Genomic DNA, 19,573 nt, shown 5'->3' with positions numbered 1-19,573 from the left:
TGATTAATAGTGAATAAACATAAGCTGCTTTCTAGAATGTATATATAATTTCTGCCTATCCATAGTGTAGTAAGAGGTTCTTTTCCTTTGGTAGAATGTTAATTACATTTTCTATTTAAAATGCTTAACTATTGTTATAGTACAGAATTTTTAAATATATTATAAAGAGACATATAAGAATATTTTTATAATATCTAATTTTAGAAAAATTTCTAATGCCTAACTTATTTTCCATGAAAATAACATAGTTTTGCCCAAACCGGTTTGGCTCAGTGGTAGAGCGTTGGTCTGCGGACTGAAGAGTCCCAGGTTCGATTCCGGTCAAGGGCATATACACTGGTTGCGGGCACATCCCCGGTAGGGGGTGTGCAAGAGGCAGCTGGTCGATGTTTCTCTCTCATCGACGTTTCTAGCTCTCTATCTCTCTCCTTTCCTCTCTGTAAGAAAAATCAATAATATATATATATTTTTTTTTTAAAAAAAGAAAGAAAATAACAGTTTTATCCAAATAAAAACTAATTTTTTAAATGACCTTGAGCAGGTTTAATTCATTTTTTCCTAACTTGTGAAACTCTGAATTAAAAGGTGGTCCAACATTACAAATTTTAAGGTAAATTTTTTTGGTCATTGTAATAATTTGAGGAGGAAAAATAGTTAATAAGGTTCCAAAACTTAACTTTGTCATAAAAGGACATTCTAAAATATAAACACATAAATCATTTTTGAAATTTGCTTCAATATACATTATGAATGCCTTGTTTTGAGGCAGAAAGTGCTGGAATATCATGAATTTAAAAATGTGCATCTTAGTCAATTAAAAATAAAGGCAGTTTAGTGAATTTAAAAATATTACTCTAGTGGAGATTTTGAAATTATAATCCCGCTCGTTCTGGCCCTCCTCCCCAGCACCATCCTATTAGGTTTTAGGATTGAACATCTTCCCATCTCGGAAGACTCGAGGCTTCCACCTTTGTGAATAGTAGCATTTTCACGTAGCACAGTGAACGTGTAAGGCAAGCCTTTCTGTCTTCCAAACATAAGCTATTTGCCTTCTTTGTCAAATGTGGCTATTATGGGTGAAGCTGAGGGGACATTTGAACTAAACCACAGAAACATATTTTTTAGTATCCCCAAACAGTTTGCATGTTCTTGAGTGACTTCCCAGACCTCTTGTCCCCCAGTGGTCCAACAGGCTGTATCAGGCCAGGTTCCTCACAGGTGTGTTGAACTTGGTGTGGAAGCCCTTCAAAGACCTCTCAGAGCCCCTCATAACATACCTCCTCTATGGTGACCTTGTTCTTCACTCCTAATTTTACATGTTTCATCCGGGGCAAACTCAAGTGCATTGCTATTCACAAGGAAAGAGGCTGGATCGACTCTGAGGCCAATCTGTGCTTCAGAAAGTTAAAAGTCTTCAGAGATGAGGCCCAAAGTAGTGATCATCATTGTCATTGAAATCAGGGTTTTCCTGTGGCTGAGATTCTGTGACTATTGCAGAAATAGCTGCATGAATTTAGATTACTGCTGTCCGGACTGTTAACTTGGGCTCCGGATTCCTGTGTCCTGGTTTCACCAATCCTGAGCCATGTGACGGGATGAGGTTCCCATCCTTTATCGCAGTCCAGTATATACCTGGGAAATATCCTGCATTAAAAAACATGGCAGAGTATTCTTGATTACAAATTTTAAAACAAGCTTAAGGATACAAACTAATTTTCTCACTCCTTTGCCAATTGTAGTGCTTATGATGTCAATAGGCTCCACAAGAATAGTACACAACTTCAGGTCCCATTGTAGATACATAAAAACGTATTTGTTGTCCCATTTTTTAATTTTCTCCTTAGATTCCATTATCCTAGGAGCTGTATCAGCAAAGATATTGCTACGACATGTGTCTGATATTTTGCTGCCTATGGATTCTTTTAAGATTTTTTATGGTTTTCCACCTTATCTTGAAGTCCATTATCCATTTTGAGTTTACTTTTGAGGATGATGTAAGTTGGTGGACTAGTTTTTGTTTGTTTGTTTGTTGTTGTTCTTTTGCATGTATCTGTCCAATTTCCCCAATACCATTTATTGAAAAGACTGCCTTGACTCCATTGAATGCTCTGGTTTCCTTTGTTTAATATTAATTGAGCATACTGGCTTGGGTCGATTTCTGGGTTCTCTGTTCTGTTCCATTGGTCTATATGTCTATTCTTGTGCCAGAACCAGGCTGTTTTGAGAACAGTGGCTTTGTAATATATCTTGATATCTGGTATTTTGATCCCTCCAACTTTGTTCTTCTTTCTCAAGATTGCTGTAGCTATTCAGGGTCTTTTAAAAATTTTTTTATTCCAGATGAATTTTTAGAGAGTTTGTTCTAGGTCTTTGAAATATACCATTGTTATTTTAATGGGAATTTCATTGAATCTATAGATTTCTTTGAGTAGTATGGACATGGAGAGGTCATTGGGGGGAAAAGGAGACCAATGTAATACTTAAAACAATAAAGAATTTAAAAAAATGTTATTTGTTAACTAAAGCCTATGGTTTTCTTCCAGGCCTGATTAATTTTGCCATTGTCTAGGTCAGTGGTTGGCAAACTCATTCATCAACAGAGCCAAATATCAACAGTACAACGATTGACATTTCTTTTGAGAGCCACATTTTTTAAACTTAAAGTTCTTCTAACAACATTTCTTCAAAATAGACTCGGTCAGGCCGTGGTATTTTGTGGAAGAGCCACACTCAAGGGGCCAAAGAGACGCATGTGGCTAGCGAGCCACAGTTTGCCGACCACTGGTCTAGGTCATCCTTAATGACTAATGTAACAAATGCAAATAATCCATATGCCTTTCAGTTAAAATTCATGTATGTGGTTTGTTTGTTTGTTTGTTTATTTGCTGGGACTTCAAAATTTATCTCTCCTACAGAATAGCTACTATATACTGTATAAAGTACATTAAGGATTCCCAATTACCATTTAAAACTCATTGGCAATGTGTAGCAGCAGTACAGTAACGTTATAAACACACTGATGTTTCCTTTACTGTCTTGCTGTGTGTACTTTTCTCCAAAAACAAATTCTCCAAATTTAACAAAGAAAATGTTATTGCTAATTAGATTTAGAAGATAATCTGAAAACTAATGAGGAAGAAACAAATTCAAGAAGAGGGGCAATTTGTCTCAAAGTATCCATGAAATCTTTACTGCAACCATATAAGGTATATTTTAAACTTGTTTTTTCTATGTTTGTAGAAATAGTACTTTAAGTGATATACAAGTGCATGCAAAAAGAACTGGTGAGAAAAGCATAGAATGGACTTCTTATCCATGTGCAAAGAGTGTCTCCGATTCCTGAACATTTTAGAGAATGTATACTTACTATCACACAATTTAGATTTTTATCATAAAATTTGCCATTAAGACCTATCATTTTTATGTTGCTGCACTTGAACAGTAGATGGCACTATTGCCATTTTCCAAAGAGCTGTGCCACCTGGCATAAACTCTCATTTATAAGAGAAGAATGACCATCTAAGAATCAGTCTTAAAAGTCATTATTCATTTCAACTGACATCAAAGTTTCATTCTTTTGCCATTCTCTGTTTTAAAAGCACGGAATTTCCCTCATACCTTTGCCATTAACTAACTGCTGCATGTAGGTAGCCTACAATTCTTTTATGTGTAATGATTTTCTTTTAAATGATTCCAGTGCTCTGGATGGCTTCACAGAACAAAGCCTTATAGAAATGATGCTAAAGAAAAATATCTTTCTTCATGATAAGAATAATAATAGTCCTTCTTCACCTTTGATATTTATTATCCCTCTCCATTGTATTTCAACAGCATTCAATAGCACTACAATTATACATGTAAAGGTTAGATTGAATTCAGTTTTCATAAGGAAGAATATCTTTTTTATATTTTCTTTAAAATTGATGAAATTACCTCCTATCAGCTCCTTTGTCAATCCAAAATCCATTTACTGCTACTTTTTATCCAAAACAAATAAAACAGTAATAGCAACAAACACAAAACTTAGTTCACTACTTTTCCCTGCAGAGGTTGTACTGTTGCTATTGTCCAGTTTAATACCAAGGCAGCCATTAGTCACTAATGAATGGATTAGTAGGCTGAAAAGGTGGGCAGGATTGACAGCCACAAATGGATTTCTAAGCATTTCTCTAAAAGTCCTTGCTAATGTGCCTTTCACAGGAGCGGTTAAGCATGTCAATCTCTTCTTGCAAAGTTTTGGTTTTGCTCCAATAAAAAAGATAGGGTGGCCATCCTGAGATTTTCGTTTTACTTTAATCATGGATATCTAGTTTGCCTTCCTAGGATTTTCATGGTTGAATTGATGGTGTGAAATAATGTATTGATAAAAGAATAATTTGGAGACAACTCCGCTGAGATTATCTGCTTTTGTTTGATTTGCTATTGAGCTTCCCTCTAACTCAGGAAAGTGATTCACCACTATAATGTTTGGGCCCGTGTATATGTGTGTAATTTTCTTCCATATTATTGGGTGTCTTTCATCTGCTACAAAGACATGTTTTATTGTAAGAAATTTGGTATAAATTTTCTGTGATTCCCCTATTTGCTATATATCTCATCTACTATGAGAGCTAAGGAAGAAAGCTAACTTTTCAATATCTGACTTGACAATCTCATAGTTAATCAGAAGTGGTATATACAAAGATGGAATGTATCCTAGGAACATTCAGGGAGATGGGAGATTGCATTTTGTTGGGTTGCCTCATTCATGCAACTCTACTATCCCATAGGTGTGGCCACATCAGGACCAAATCAGTACTGTTATTCCTTATATTTAGGATTGGAATTAGATGCTAAACGGCCTATCGCGGGTGCTGAATGCCTCAGTCTTATTAATAAATGGAGCTATTTGAGATAAAGTCATCTCTAATTTCTACTTCCCTTTGGTTCAATTCAATCTGGTTCAAGGCTTTGATCCCTTTGTTTTAATCAGAATCCATTAAGACGTGGCTTTTCTCTCCTTGCATATGTTAGATGCCACATTACATGTAAAACAGGAAAAGTCTATGTGCTCCTTGGAGTCAAGGAGTTTTCTCATCTCTGTCTGTGCCCCATGACTAGTGTGATGCCTTGTTCAGGCCAGTATATTGCTTTGCAAATACTTATTACAATCTTTAACAGGACAGCTGGTTCTCTGATAAGCCTGGCAATTTACTCTTCAAAGTTTCATCTACCTGGGGATACCCACCCCTGCCTGTCTTCTAAGCAGTGTATTGATTCTCTCTTCTACCTTCTCTGGGGACCAAGAGGTCCAGAAAACACACACACACACACACACACACACATACACACACACACACACACACACACAGTGTATTCTGTTCTACTTAATGTATGTGCCTTTCTTTAAAGAAAATATCTGAAGATTTTGTGTTGGGGTTGCACTTACTTTTAAATTTGAGACTTCATCAAGACAACACAAAAGATTGGTTGAGAAATACTAAAACCATGTATGTACACACTGTACACTTTTTCACAAGTTATAAACCCACGTGTGCAATCATACACTAAACTCAGAAAATGTGATCTAGTTATGTCCAGGCAACTTAATTTATTTCTCTCAGGCACTTGGAGTTTAAACTCAGTTAAACTCAGGGTTATACCTTCCTCCCTTTGTTGGTCTGAATTTGATTTTAAATCATGGAGATTACACAGCATCCTTGACCTTTCCCTACTGGATGCCCTGAGCACTTCCTCCAGCCACAATAGTCACACATGTCTCCAGACATGGCCAAAGGCCCCTCTGGAGGCAAAATGTCCCACCTCCCATAAAGAACTATCAATACTATATAGCTTTTAAAAACCTCTCGGCTGTATGAGGCTGTTCCAGAGTATTTGTATTTTTCATTCAGGGATCCAAAGCTCTATGTGAAGGCTTACAATATGTTTAGGGGCAGGTTCCAGTGTTGTAGAGCTTGAAGTTTGTATCAGTTTGGGCTTCCTCTTTTAAGGTAAGAATACAACATTTTATGAAAAGAAAACTTAGCATGAAAGTTAATTAGTGAGAAAGAATTATAAGAAAGTGTACATGTTTAAAAGCTGACAAATACCACAAATATCACAAAATTCAGGAAAATTATATATATATATATATATATATATATATATATATATATATATATATGTATATATGTTAGCTGTTTATAACACTCATTTTGGACTACATGTTTGGCCATCTATTCTTTGATAACCTCTTCCTAGGATGAGAAAAACACTTTTTTTTTTTAATAGAGGGAATAGATCATTTAGGTTTTTCCTACCATTAGTAAGTTGACATTTGTTATTAGTGATATTTAAGAAGTATTTATTTCAGCCTCAGGAATTTTTATACTTGTGATCCAATATATTGCAATGAATAGAAAATATGATTTTATACACAGATATTTTTTTCTGCTTTCAGTATGGCTTCAGGTTGGAGTCTTGTTGAAGAATTCTGGTAAATTCTATTTCAGTGATTGCCATGTGAAAAAAATATAAAGTGGGAGGGGTACTGAATAATCATTAACAGTAATCACTGTGGCATTATTGAGTTTATTCAGCATAGGAGGACATTTCTGTTTTGAAGTGTCCACTATGCTATGTGAACTCTCTGTTCACAATTTAACAGGTTTGATTATTGAAATAATTTTCCATGGACTAGATTCTAGCTCCACTCATCTCAATAGTTTTTCTCCTACTCCACACATCCTTTCAGTTTTTGGTATCATAGGACGCATGCAGCTGGGCATACAGTTTTCTCCTTTCACATTACTGCCATGATCCTGGGTACCTCAACAAGGGGCATGTTGGGTATAGTGCACCGGGAAGGCTAGCAAAAATGTGATTTTACACAGAGGTGGCCTCTGAACCACATAAACACAACCCACTTTACCCAAACTAAATTTATTCTCAACTCACCTTGCCTTCAGCATATCTCCAAAGTGTCAGTGGCCACCTCAATACCCCCTTAATCAAAATGTGGATGAAAGGAGGGCATTAGAGTGGAAAGAGGCAGATGTCTTCATTGATGCTTGTTAAAACATCTTATTTTTTGTACATTTTTCAAAACAATTAACTCCTCAAAAATACATTCCTATGGCCTCTCACAAGAGTCAGGCCTAAACTGGCAGTAGGACATCCCTCTAGCAATCTGGGACTGCTGGCTTCTAACCGCTGGCTGGCCTTCCTGCCTGATTCTCCCTAACCACTATGTCTGCCTGATCACCCACAATTGCCCCCGTCTGCCTGATAGCCCCTAACTGCTCACCTGCCTAACTGATCACCATTAACCACCTCTGCCTTGGCCTCTGCTGCTGAGGCTTCATCTGGAAGGTTGTTCATCTGTCTGGTCTAATTATTATATTATGCTTTTATTATTATAGATTAGTTTAAAGCAAACATGTTTTCATCATAGCTGCCACTGAATGATCAAATGTAGGGAAGATGGAGGAGGAGAGATTTATATTGGCTCACAGGAAACAGAATAAAGAGTCCAGATTTTGTAATAATACTTTCTCCCTCAAACTCAACACAGAGAAAAACGTATTTTGTAACATGTATGATACATGGTGCATTCTCACTGGATTATGATCACTCTTGATTTGATCTGTTCTAGAATTTCTTACAAATGGAATCAGACAGTATAAATGTTTTTGTAACTGGTGATTTTAGCTCAGCATAATGTGTTTGAGATCCATCATGTTGTTGCAGATCTAACAATTATTTCTTCTCTTCATAGCTGGGTCATATTTCACTGAATGTTGAGCAAATGATTTGTTTATACATTCACTTGTTGATGGGTCATTTCCAGTTTCTGGGCATTATTAGTAAAGTCTGTGGGATCTCCTAACACGACCCACATGGTTCAGGATTCCTTTTCAGGGTTCTGTGTCTCTGGAGAAGGCCGCACACAAATTAATAGACTGGTAAAAAGTTAATTTGGGAACATGGGGGCCAGGCAGGAGTCCACCTCTAGGGGGAAGACTATTCACTGCTCTGGCCTTTTGCCATTCCTTTTATTGAGATTCTGAGACAAAGACATCCTTAGGCAGAAAATACCAACAACAAAAAAATCAACAAGAATTTGCATATGATTAACAAATTAAAGTTGCTTCAACTACCACTATCTCAACTAGACAATGAGTTAATAGCTCCGACCATTCAGAGCCATCAAGGTTGGCCAGCTTCCTTTACATTTTATCGCCAGTGGGTTTCCAGCATAAGTCCTTATGTGGCTGTGTGTACCAATTGCACTGGGGTATCTAAACTGGATCATAAGTTAAGCATATCTTTAAGGGAAATATCATGAGCAAGTTACTTAATTTTTCTATACCCCAGCTTCCCCAGTCCCTCTAAGTGGAGATTGTCTGTAAAAGTGTGTTAAGTCTGATCCATAGAGATGCTTATTACCACGTCTGGTACTGGATAGTACACGGAATGATGGAAAGTTTTTACTAGATAAGGATGTCCTCTAGGACAGATGACAATTGAGGGTCCAGTCATGAGGGTGGTAGGGTTGCTTCCTAGATGGAAGGACAAATGAGGTTGTTTGGAGCCCCTTGTTAGGGCTCTGCCCCCTGTACCATCCCTTGGTGGCTTGGTTCTTAGGAATGTTCCAAACCTCTCTGCGCACAGTTCCCTCATATGTAAAATTACACCAAATTCTGCATTACTAGTGGTATTGGTAGTCCTCATGATTGTTATTTCCATATTCTATTCAGATTTTAAAGGAAATTCTTTATGTTGGGAAGGCACATTGTCCAAACAGATTTTATGTAATAGTTATTATAACTACTTTCTAATTCTTCCTCTCTGCTAGGATCTGAATGTTTTTGTCCTGGAAAGTTTGTATGTTGAAATCCTAACCTCCAAAGATAATGATATTAGTTGGCGGTCCTTCGGAAAGTGCTTAAATCATGAGAGTAGCATGCTCATGAATGGGAGTAATGCCTTATAAGAGAGACCCCAGAGGGCTGCCCTTCCCATCATGTTACCTATTTTCCTTGAAATTGTCAAATAAAAATATGACAACAGTCAACACAACAAATAGCTACCCAGTGTGAATGAATCAAAATTATACCTATTTTCTTGTCAGATTGGCAAAATATACAATATATATTTTTGGTGTGGGACAGAATTCTGGTAATTAGCTTATATGTGCCATGAGATTAAAAAAAGGTTGAACATTGCTACACTACATATGAACAAATAAATACTCTAGAGCAATGCTATGTGTAGGCATATAAATAGCATGTAGAGGTAGGAGAGAGGAGTTTACTTACAAAGGAGGAAGCCACATAATTATTCAAAACAATTTTCAAGTACAAAATCTAGAGATATTTAAAATGGGTCAAACAGTTTTACATACCTTTACGGATCCTGAAATAGCAGATGTTCATAATAATGGTACTCCATCACCTGGAAACCAACTTAGAGTTTCAGCAAAATTACTTAGGGATTCAGAGAAATGCACAATACCTTTTAGAAACATAAACTTACTAGAATTTTGCTTTTTAACATTTAAGAATAAATCTTATATGCCTGTAAAATCTGACCATCCTAAGTGACAACTTATGCAGAGTTCTGGATAAGCTGGGATTTTGCAATACCTGGCTTTTTGAAATGTTATCTAATGTTTCCTGGTTTGCTATCTCTAAGTTTCATCTCAAATTTTATTGATTTAAAATTGTATTTATAATATATATTTTTTGTTAGTTTATAACAGTATTTTCACAGAGGCAGGGATTAAACTTTGTCTTTTATTTCTGCTACCATTTTTTTTTTATTTCTACCCTTTTCTTCTCCTTTCAAAACTCATTATTTCAAATATATCAGAAGGATCTTACATGTGATTCACTGAGCAAAAGGCCACCTCTAAATAGGAAAATGTTACACTTCTGATTTAATCTGTTTTTGCTGTGGAAGGGAATTCAACTGAGAGAGATTTCTCTCTTCTAAATAAAAAACTTTCAGTTCTTATGAGTGCGATACAGAATGATTACACTTTGTGCTTCAGTTGTAATGATTTTATAACAACTGCAAGTAGTCTGGTCTCTTTGGAGGAAGGTCACATTAGAAGATAACTTTCAAGTCAGGTGTTGCCCACTTTCGATATTTTTATCAATTTAACTGCGATATCTTTAATATGTAAAATAACCAGGATGTTTATGCAACTTATCAGAAGCTTTTAAAGAATGAGCATTCCTAGCCAAAACCGGTTTGGCTTAGTGGAAAGAGCGTTGCTCTGAGGACTGAAAGGTCCCAGGTTCCATTCTAGTCAAGGGCATGTAGATACATTGGTTGCAGGCACATCCCCAGTAGGGGGTGTGCAGGAGGCAGTTGGTTGATGTTTCTCTCTCATAGACATTTCTAGCTCTCTATCCCTATTCCTTCCTCTCTGTGGAAAATCAATAAAATATATTAAAAAAAAGAAAAAAGAATGAGTATTCCACCTAGCCAGTTTGGCTCAGTGGATAGAGCCTTGTTTTCTGGACTGAATAGTGTTGGTTTGAGTTGAGTCAAGGGCATGTACTTTGGTTGCAGGCTCGGTCTTCCATCAGGGCACATGCAGGAGGCAACCAATCCATGTGTTTCTCTCACGTAGATATTTCTCTCCTCTGTCTTTCCCTCTATCTTCCACTCTCTAAAAATCAATGGAAAAATGTCTTTGGCTGAGGATTGAAAAAAGAAAAAAGAAAAAAAGAAAGAAAGAATGGGCATTCAATTTTTTTACAGCTTAACTTAGCACCATAGAAATGGATGAAAGAATTTTTAAAATGTAAAACTATAGTATAAAAGATGTCAATAACAAGATGATAAGTGTAGACAGATATTTGTGACAAAATTGATATGCTTAGGCCTTCCCTTCCCTCGTTTCTTCTCTCCTCCCCTTCCCTTCTCTTCTCTTTTTCCCCTTTTTGTTTGTTTTCTTCTTCCTTCTTTATTTCTAGTAGTGTAGGTAATTGTGGACATGCTAAAAACATGAGAAATATGGAATTTCAAGTGGTTGATACTAAAAAAAGGAAGAAAGAAAAATTTAGCTGCAATTTTGGAAATGGTAATTTTCACTACAGTCACTTACCACTACTTATATGAATTCTTAAGTTTTAAAACTGGCTACACTTACTGTGAGGTTTTGAAATAAAATAAGGTAGTTAGTTTAAAAAATGCATGAGCAAATGAACAACTAACTTCTGAAAATTGAATAGCACTTCACTATATTTTTGCATATGACTATTCTCTGCTTTGAAACTACAAGTGTAAAGAATAAATTCATTGTAAGATTACTTTCTGGTTTTGCTCTTAAAATTAATTTCACTTTTATAAAAATGGAACTTTTAGGTGTGAAGGAAATCAATCTTTGTCCTTTGTGATTGTTGCTTCACTTTGCCTGTCTCCATTGGTTTTCTTTATTTGCCTCTTTCAGGAATATATTCAGAGGTAAACTAGATAGATTGCTGTTCATTCATCAGAATGCTAATGCACTTTCTTTTTTTTTCCACTTCAAGGAAATTGGTAAAATGTTTTTTAAAAGAAAAAACTATAGGTTGAAAGGACTATCAAAAAACACTAAAATTCAAACTTCCAGCTTTAGCTGGTTTGGCTCAGTGGATAGAGGAACTGGCCTTCGAACTGAAGGGTTCGATACTGATCAAGGGCACATGCCCAGGTTTCCAGCTCAGCCACCTAGTGGAAGGTTTGCAGGAGGTTGCCAATCAATGAGTCTCTCTCATCATTGATGTTTCTCTCCCTCTTTTTCTCTCTCTTCCTCTCTGAAATCAATAAACATATATTAAATACAACAACAACAACAATAAAACATCTCAAACCTCCAGTATGCTGTAGAGTTTCTGTTTTATTCTTAGTAAGGCTTTCATACCACTTTTTAAATTACACCAGCAATTAACAAAAAAGAAAATTCGATGGAAAAAGATTATTTTTGAAATAATCTCTTGTAACAAACAAAAGAAAAAATTCGAATTAAACACTAATTGTTCAGAGAAATTCCTCTCCATGGTTTCCTCATGCTCCTACATGTCTTTGCTGAAGTGCCTCTCCTTACACAGGCCATTCTTGTGTTTACAGAAAACCGCCTTGTAGGATGGGGTAGTGCCTCCCCTTTGAACAATGAGCAGGCTTTTAGGAAAGCAGTGGATCCCGCAATTCCAGAGCTGTTCTCCTGAATTTGCAGCCTCTTCTAATTGTTCCTTGCATTCAATGAGCACTCCGGATTTGTTTAATATGAAGCATGAAGGACAAAGAGTAGGTTATTAAAAAAATAAATAGCAGGAATACATTCTCCAAATACTATGTCTGTGACCCTTGATTATTTAAAATAAAACAATTAACTTCAATAGAAACATATTTTAGTGTCTAAATGTGTGCCTGGTGCGGGTTAATTCTTTTTGTTGTTTTACACCTTACAAGAATGCTTTCGATGAGTTATCATTTTTTATTTTATTTTATTTTTTTTACCAAGAAATGTAGAATAAAAAAGAATCTTCAAAGCAAAGGGCCCAGCAGATGATTGCTTCTGATAAACACACACACACACACACACACACACACACACACACACACACAGAGTATAAATCTGAAGGAGATGCCCTCATAGCAAAGGACTGCACCTGACTGGGCAAATATAATACCACTTATTATATTTGATGTTAGGCCCATGTGTACCTTATAATTTCTTATGAAAGTGGCTTTACCTTGACAAGAAACCACGCTCCAAATAGTACTAGTCCAAGTCCCAGTGTGCTAAATCCAAGTCCAGACAGCTGTCCAGATGAGAGTTTTAAATGAGCACAAGACTAAGCCAGGCACCCCATTTTTTTTGTTGCTAAGCGTCTGAGGCCGGTAGTTTCCCCAGGGTCAGGCTCAATCATGATTTCTTACCCCCACCCCCACTCCCCACCCCCACCCCCATTCACCCTACTCCACCCCCCTGAGCATCTCCCTCTTTCCCAGGAGCCTTCCCTGGGGATAACGGGACCCTTTACATCAAAAACCCGGGGGCTGACGATGGATATGCAAGATCCAAGAGAAAGGCAATGCAGGGCAGAAATAAAGGAGGAGACGTCCGGGTCAAACCTAGAGAAAACCCAGCTGCCCGGTAAGAAAACGCGTGTAACCCCAGCCCGCCGCCGGCCCCTGGACGCCCAGGGTAGCTAGGCAACGCGGTTGCCGGGGTAACGGGACGCTCAGAGGCGCGGGGAGCGGCGGGGGCGGGCCGGGCCGGGCTCTCGCGGGGCTGAGGGCGGAGGGGAGGTTGGGGTCACCGGGGCGTTGCTCCCCGGACGGGCGGACGGGCGGACGGGCGGACGGCGGGCGCCATGGCCGCTCAGCAGGGGGCGTCCGTGTCGCCCCTGCGGGCGCTGGAGGAGGCGCTGGGCCTGACGGCCGGCGGGGACGCCACGGAGGAGGCCGAGGGCACCTACTACCTGGAGCGTATCCTTCCTTCCGGGGGCGCCTGGTGACGGGGTTAGGGTTTAGGGTCCGAACCGTCCACTGGGGGCGCCCTGGAGGCTGGGGGGGCCCCCATCCTACCCAGTTGGATGGCAACCGGTGTTAGGGTTTAGGGTCCGAGCCCTCCACTGGGGGCGCCCTGGAGGCTGGGGGGTTCCCATCCTACCCAGTTGGATGGCAACCCGTGTTAGGGTTTAGGGTCCGAGCCCTCCACTGGGGGCGCCCTGGAGGCTGGGGGGGGCCCATTCTACCCAGTTGGATGGCAACCGGTGTTAGGGTTTAGGGTCCGAGCCCTCCACTGGGGGCGCCCTGGAGGCTGGGAGGGGGGGCCCCATCCTACCCAGTTGGATGGCAAGCTGGCCTTTCTGCCACCCAAACCCCCTTGTCTGGCTGCCAGAGTAAACACCGGATGAAAGTTGTGTGTGAAGGTGGAACCGCAAACTGACCCACCCTCCTCTGGGCTCAGCGTGTCCCCCAAGCTTTCAGAGTTTCAGAAGGAGCTGGTCAGGGGAGTTGGGGGACCCGGGATCCTCTGTCTTTGGGATTCTAAGGAGCTGAAGCTCAGAGAATCCCGCCCGGATCCAATGCTTAAAAAGATTTATTTTGATTGCATCCGCTTCCTGGATAGTTTCAGTGTTGGCTTTTTAATAATAAATATGTTTTTTTTCTTCTTCTTTAGCAACTAAATAATATCCCGGTGAGCTGACAGGGCTCAGAGGTGTTGGGAGAAAGCCAGAAAGTGATGAGCAATGATCGATGGAAATAGCAAAAAGTTGACTAGCCAGATGTGGATAATTAAGTTAACTATTGCAATAGTTCTTGTGTAAACTTTTGAGCTCTTGAGCGCCCTTTGATCCCTGGTGGTTTATGGGTGGCAACAGATCAGTGTTTCCCTCCCTCTCTCCCTCTCCCTAAAATCAGCAAGACATATCCTAAGATGGGGATTAAAATACTACAACAAACTTGTCAGCTCTCCTCTAGGCATACAGATGAACTGTACTGATGGGAGGTTTCATGAGAAAAACGTTATCTATTCCTTTCTTTGGGCAGGTAAAACAGAGATGGTTTATCTATTTATTATTCTCAGATATCAAGGAAACTCCACAATCTACCTGTTATGTATGTATGTCTGTATGTATGTGTATTTGTCCCACTACAGTCACTCCAGCTCTCATTGAAGATTCCAGCAATGGTTCTCTGAAGCTTGATGGTGGTGAGCTTTGGCAAACTGATTGACCTGTCTGACACAGGCTCAGTACCCATCCCTGCTGCAGGGAACTCTGAGGAACTTAGCTGAAAAGAACAAAGAAAGTATGTAGCATTCTACTCGAGGCAAACATGATCTTTGCAGGCATGGGGTTTGAAGAGTTTGAAATCAATTTGAATGGAATATGTGGGTGCTTTAGTGTCTTAAATGAAGTTTTATGTTCTGTTTTCATAGCTCTGCCAAGCTTTTTTTTAAAGTAATAGTCCTTTTTAAATAATAATAATAATAATAAAACAAGTCAACATTTTTTTCCCCCAGAGCAATCTACATCAAGTATAAAGTTACCTAGTATTCTTGCTAGTGAATGGTAACCAGGCATCTTAACATTTTTTGTATGCATTGAAATGATTTCTGTAACACATAGTTAATTGTTAACATGAGACCAACACGAGGTAACTGATGGCGACATTTTTGTGAAATAAATGGTGGGACTCGAAGATAGCACAATTTGCAGCAGTGGAATCTGTGTTCCCTTCACCGGCAGGGGGATGGATCACTGAGCCACAACTGCCAGCATGTAACATTTTGCACAAAACCATCAGGACGACTCTTGATCCATCACACTTGCAAATATAAGCAACTCCTAGTTTTCATAATTTTGTTCTCTCCTTTGGGAATTACCGAGGCCCTTTGCTTTTCTTTCATCTCTCTTTGCTTGACTGACTGCTGTTTTGGCTTTCAACCAAAGGGTAGTCAGGGGATAACAAAGCTAAACATTTAACCAGTCAGTTTTTCTACATTCAGTGCGACACTCAGGTAAAGGTTTAGACGTGGGGGAGACTTACTAGCTCTTAGGTTTGAGGGTTACTCCTGAATGCCAACTCTCCCTGTGCCCCTGGCTCCCCTAACATGCATAATTAAGAGCTGACTGTATAATGGTATTTGACATTGTTTCTTAAGGCAATTATGATAGTTGCTGAAGTGAGACTTTTTTTGGGTTTAAAGTCTTTAGCGCTCAGGTAATTTAATTGAGCTATGGCAGCGGATAAATAAGAGTTATAATAAGCACAAATGAATCAGAAATCCGATGTTCCCTACTTTGCACGCACACTTTATCACGTCTAATCTACCACATCTAGCGTTGGACTTTATTTATGACTGAACAGATGCTCCTAGAACACTAGACAACAAGCTATCAATATTGAGCAAGGCTTTGAAAGATGTTGACTCAAGTTCTCCAGGAGATTGGCTTTTACTTTGCTTTGAAACATTTACACATGAAGAACATGAACACGTTAACGTGGCCCAAACCGGAAACCCAGCCCGGATCCACCATGGGGGGGATGGCTTTCATCAACAAAGTCCCCATATTCTTTACAACAGGGTAGAGGAAGTATTCAAGAAAAAAGGATTTCTTACCCCTGCAACACCCCTCCTTTGTAACCATCTAGCCATACAGTGACACCTGTTTCTCTTCCGCAGCACTTCACACTATCATTGCTTTTATGTTTTAAACTTTCAAAATAAGAGATACAAATACACATGACATAGCCCTTATTTAGCTAGCACCAGGGCTTTAAGAAATGTGATCATGGAGTGTATAAGTCCTCTGGAGAACTCTTCATAAGAAAGGTAATGATAGCCCAAACCAGCTTGGCTCAGTGGATAACACATTGGCCTGCGGACTGAAGGGTCCCAGGTTTGATTCCGGTTAAGGGCATGTGCTTTGGTTGCAGGCACATCCCCAGTTGAGGGTGTGCAAGAGGCAGCTGAATCAATGTTTCTCTCTCATGGATGGAATATAAGGCTAGACTTTAACTAAGTGATCTGTAAAGGGCCACATAGATGTCTCCAGAATTTGTAAAGAAGGTTAGTTGTCTTTTTTTCTCGCCCCCCCCCCCTTGATTTTCCATTATCATTTATCCCTCATATACCCTTTTCCACTTCTCCTCCCAGAATCACCACACCTTTGTCCAGGTCCATGAGTTTTTTCTGTCTTTTTTCTTTTTTGCTCAATATCCCCTCTTTCCCCGCCCTCCCTCCCATAATCCCCGAACTCTATGAGTTTTTCTCTATTTTGCTTATTAGTCCATTTTGTTTACCCTTTGGGATGGCACGGGTAGACTTGGAGAACATTATGCTAAGTGAAACAAGCCAGTCAGAGAATGACAAGAACCATATGATGTCACTAATTTGTGGAATTTAATGCAGGTTGACGGTCTTTTGCAAATGAACCTTCTGTTAGAAATCAATACAACTCAGGTGAGGTTTGCAGTTGCAGTAGTTACCACGGGCTGCCTATTACCGTGTGGCTGGAGACATTTGGGAAAGCCCAATTCCAGTTGGGAGACGCTGGCAGGAATGACTGGTTCTAAGGAAGCTAAGGCTTCATTGGCGTTGTTGCCACCTGTCCAGAGAAAGACCTTGTGCAAGGAATGGCATACTTGGCTCCAGGAGAGGGAAGCCCACAGAATGCCCTTTTTGTGATCTATCCCCTTGGAGGTGATTCTCTGTGCCCCAACTGGCCTTTGGTTATTATATCATCTTTCTGGGCGTTCTAACACTACGAATCTGGCCCATGAGATTGTGGACAAGCTTACTGGCTACTGAAAATGTGTCCTCTGGTCCCAGTAGCAATCTCTGAACAGCGATTTCCAAGGATTGAGTGAGTTAAGCCAGTCTTTCGAGGAAGCTCCAAACTTAACTGTGCATACAAGAGCAAAATTAAGGATTCCAGACCCTGAACTATGGTGATCACACTGAATCCATACTCATCGAAGATGGACGCTTGTCTTTTGAAGTGACATTCCAACCCAGGCTTTCATGACAATAGTGTAATGTTCACGATAACTTTGTTTAATTAAAATTGAACTTTGGTCATTTAAAATATTTTATTCTTTTTTTTTTTGTGGTTATGTCTTACTTCTCTCTATTGTTTGAAGGATTACAAATAGTAGTACATATGTCTCCTTTTTTATTCTTCTTAACATTTTAATATTTCTTCTCTCTGTTACATTACTTCTCCGGAATGTTTGTGGTATTAAATGAAAATATATTGTAAAATCCTCAATATTATCATTATGTACTCAAGTTGAATATTTCTTATTATCATTGCAATCCTGAATTGGCACACGGGTACTTAGTGGCACCCTACATACAGTCAAATAAAAAGGATCCACCATCTGAATGTAGAATCTAGACCAGGAGGCATGTTACTATGTCCAGAGTGCTGAATTTTACATGCAGGAAAGTCATAGGCTGTTTGGAGAGAGAGAAAAAATGTGTTTTGTTCTGTGTCCTCTAGGTGAAGCAAACCTTAATGTGCATATGAATCAAAGATATGGATCCTTAAGTGAAGGTTCTAATTCAATAAGTCCAGGTCAGGGCTGAGACTCTGCATTGCTAACAAGCTGGCAGGAACTGCTGGTAAGAACTGTAACTGGAGTAGCAAGGCTGAATGCAGACATCTTAACCCATTACCTTGATGTTTTCAGGCAGAGGTGCAACAGGTTGGTATCTTTTTGTTTCTACTGGCTTGCAAGTTGGAAAACGTACACTGCCACCCTGTGTGTAAGTCTTATGAGTCATATAGGTAGAAAGAAAGATATTTTCCAGTTTCAGAGGCAGAAGATGTACAGCAGCTGTCCAGGGTAAGGGTGGCCATACGGTTTCATTCTGGGCAATGGGCAATGCAACTGAATTGGTTGTGGCTTCCTGGTAAGAGTGTTAATAAGAATCCTGAGGCCTAATGGAGACTCGGCGGGAAAGACTGCAGGAAGCAAACCCTGGGGAAAGTGGTAGCAAGCATGCCAGTTATTTCCCGTCTTTGATATACCTTATTGCTTTATTGAAACTGGAATTCCTAAGAAAGGGAACATAACGGTGGTGTTTGCTATGTACAGCGCTTTTATTTCCATTCAGTAAGTAAAACGTTGATTATGGAGGATCCAACCTAGATTTTTGATTGCCTTTGTGTACATTGGCTCTGCATCGATGGCAAAGATTACAAAGCCATTCCTGGCTATAGCAGCTTTGGGAAATCATGGAAAATATAATTAGCTATATGTTTCACTCCAGTTCTTTGTAGAGATGCGGCTGCTGGCAGTGATCCCTACCTATCAGTGTGGTAGTGGGAGAGACTGGTGTGTGAGCAACATCATGTGCTGCTCATATCTGCAAATGGTTTATTTCTTTCTGGCTGTCGTCCTTCTGCAGAACCTTATTTGTGATGGCGTCCTAACGGGCGGCACCTCAAGCTCTGCTCCTCTAGACTGGCCGAAACACGCCTCAGGCTCTCAGGCTTCCTGCTGCTGTGTCTTCTGTGGACTGTGATGGCGTCGGGCACCCTGGCAGTTTCGGTGTGGGTGCCTGTTGTCCTGTTTTCAGATCACATCTGGATGGCCAGGATCTAGTAAAGATTCTGCTACTGCATGAAGTGCCCATCGGCCCACCTGATGTTGACTAAGTACCAGGGAGCTGAGTCATGGCTGTGCAGACTCACAGATACCATTGTATTCCTTCCAGGGCAAGGGGACATGTGGAGAAGTGGGACCCTGGTCTGAGTCCGGGCTGTGACTCTTAGGACACAGCACCTGGTTTGGAAGTAGGCGGTGTGGTAGACGGTGGCTGCAGACCGGGCAGGAAAGGGGAGCCACAGCCGGTAGCCTCGGCAAGAGCAGACAGGAAACCAGGCTCAGGATAAGTGTCAGATCAAGCTCAAACAGGCCCAGAGGCAAAGAGCAGAGCTGAGGGGAACAGGCTGGGGAAAAAGAGAATTTCGGAACTGGAGTTCAGAGATGTTCTTTGAAGGAATATTAGGTGGACCAAAAGAAGGGAGCTTTGTAAGGGCCCAGTGTCAGCTTGGCATTAATAAACTGACTT

General features: G+C 39.8%; 1 protein-coding gene across 1 annotated transcript in view; it reads left to right on the top strand.

Moving 5' to 3' along the window:
- The first annotated feature begins 13,343 nt into the window (after positions 1–13,343).
- Positions 13,344–19,573, top strand: part of SPAG16 (sperm associated antigen 16) — a 560,091-nt gene continuing 553,861 nt past the window's right edge. The window contains exon 1 of the mRNA XM_036422106.2: positions 13,344–13,467. Coding sequence (XP_036277999.1) covers positions 13,353–13,467 — 115 coding nt within the window. The 5' untranslated portion in view covers positions 13,344–13,352. The remainder of the gene's footprint in view (positions 13,468–19,573) is intronic.

The sequence above is a fragment of the Pipistrellus kuhlii genome, unplaced genomic scaffold, assembly GCF_014108245.1.
Source record: "Pipistrellus kuhlii isolate mPipKuh1 unplaced genomic scaffold, mPipKuh1.p scaffold_m20_p_7, whole genome shotgun sequence".
Taxonomy (NCBI): Eukaryota; Metazoa; Chordata; class Mammalia; order Chiroptera; family Vespertilionidae; genus Pipistrellus; species Pipistrellus kuhlii.
This window is presented reverse-complemented; position numbering and strand designations above follow the sequence as displayed.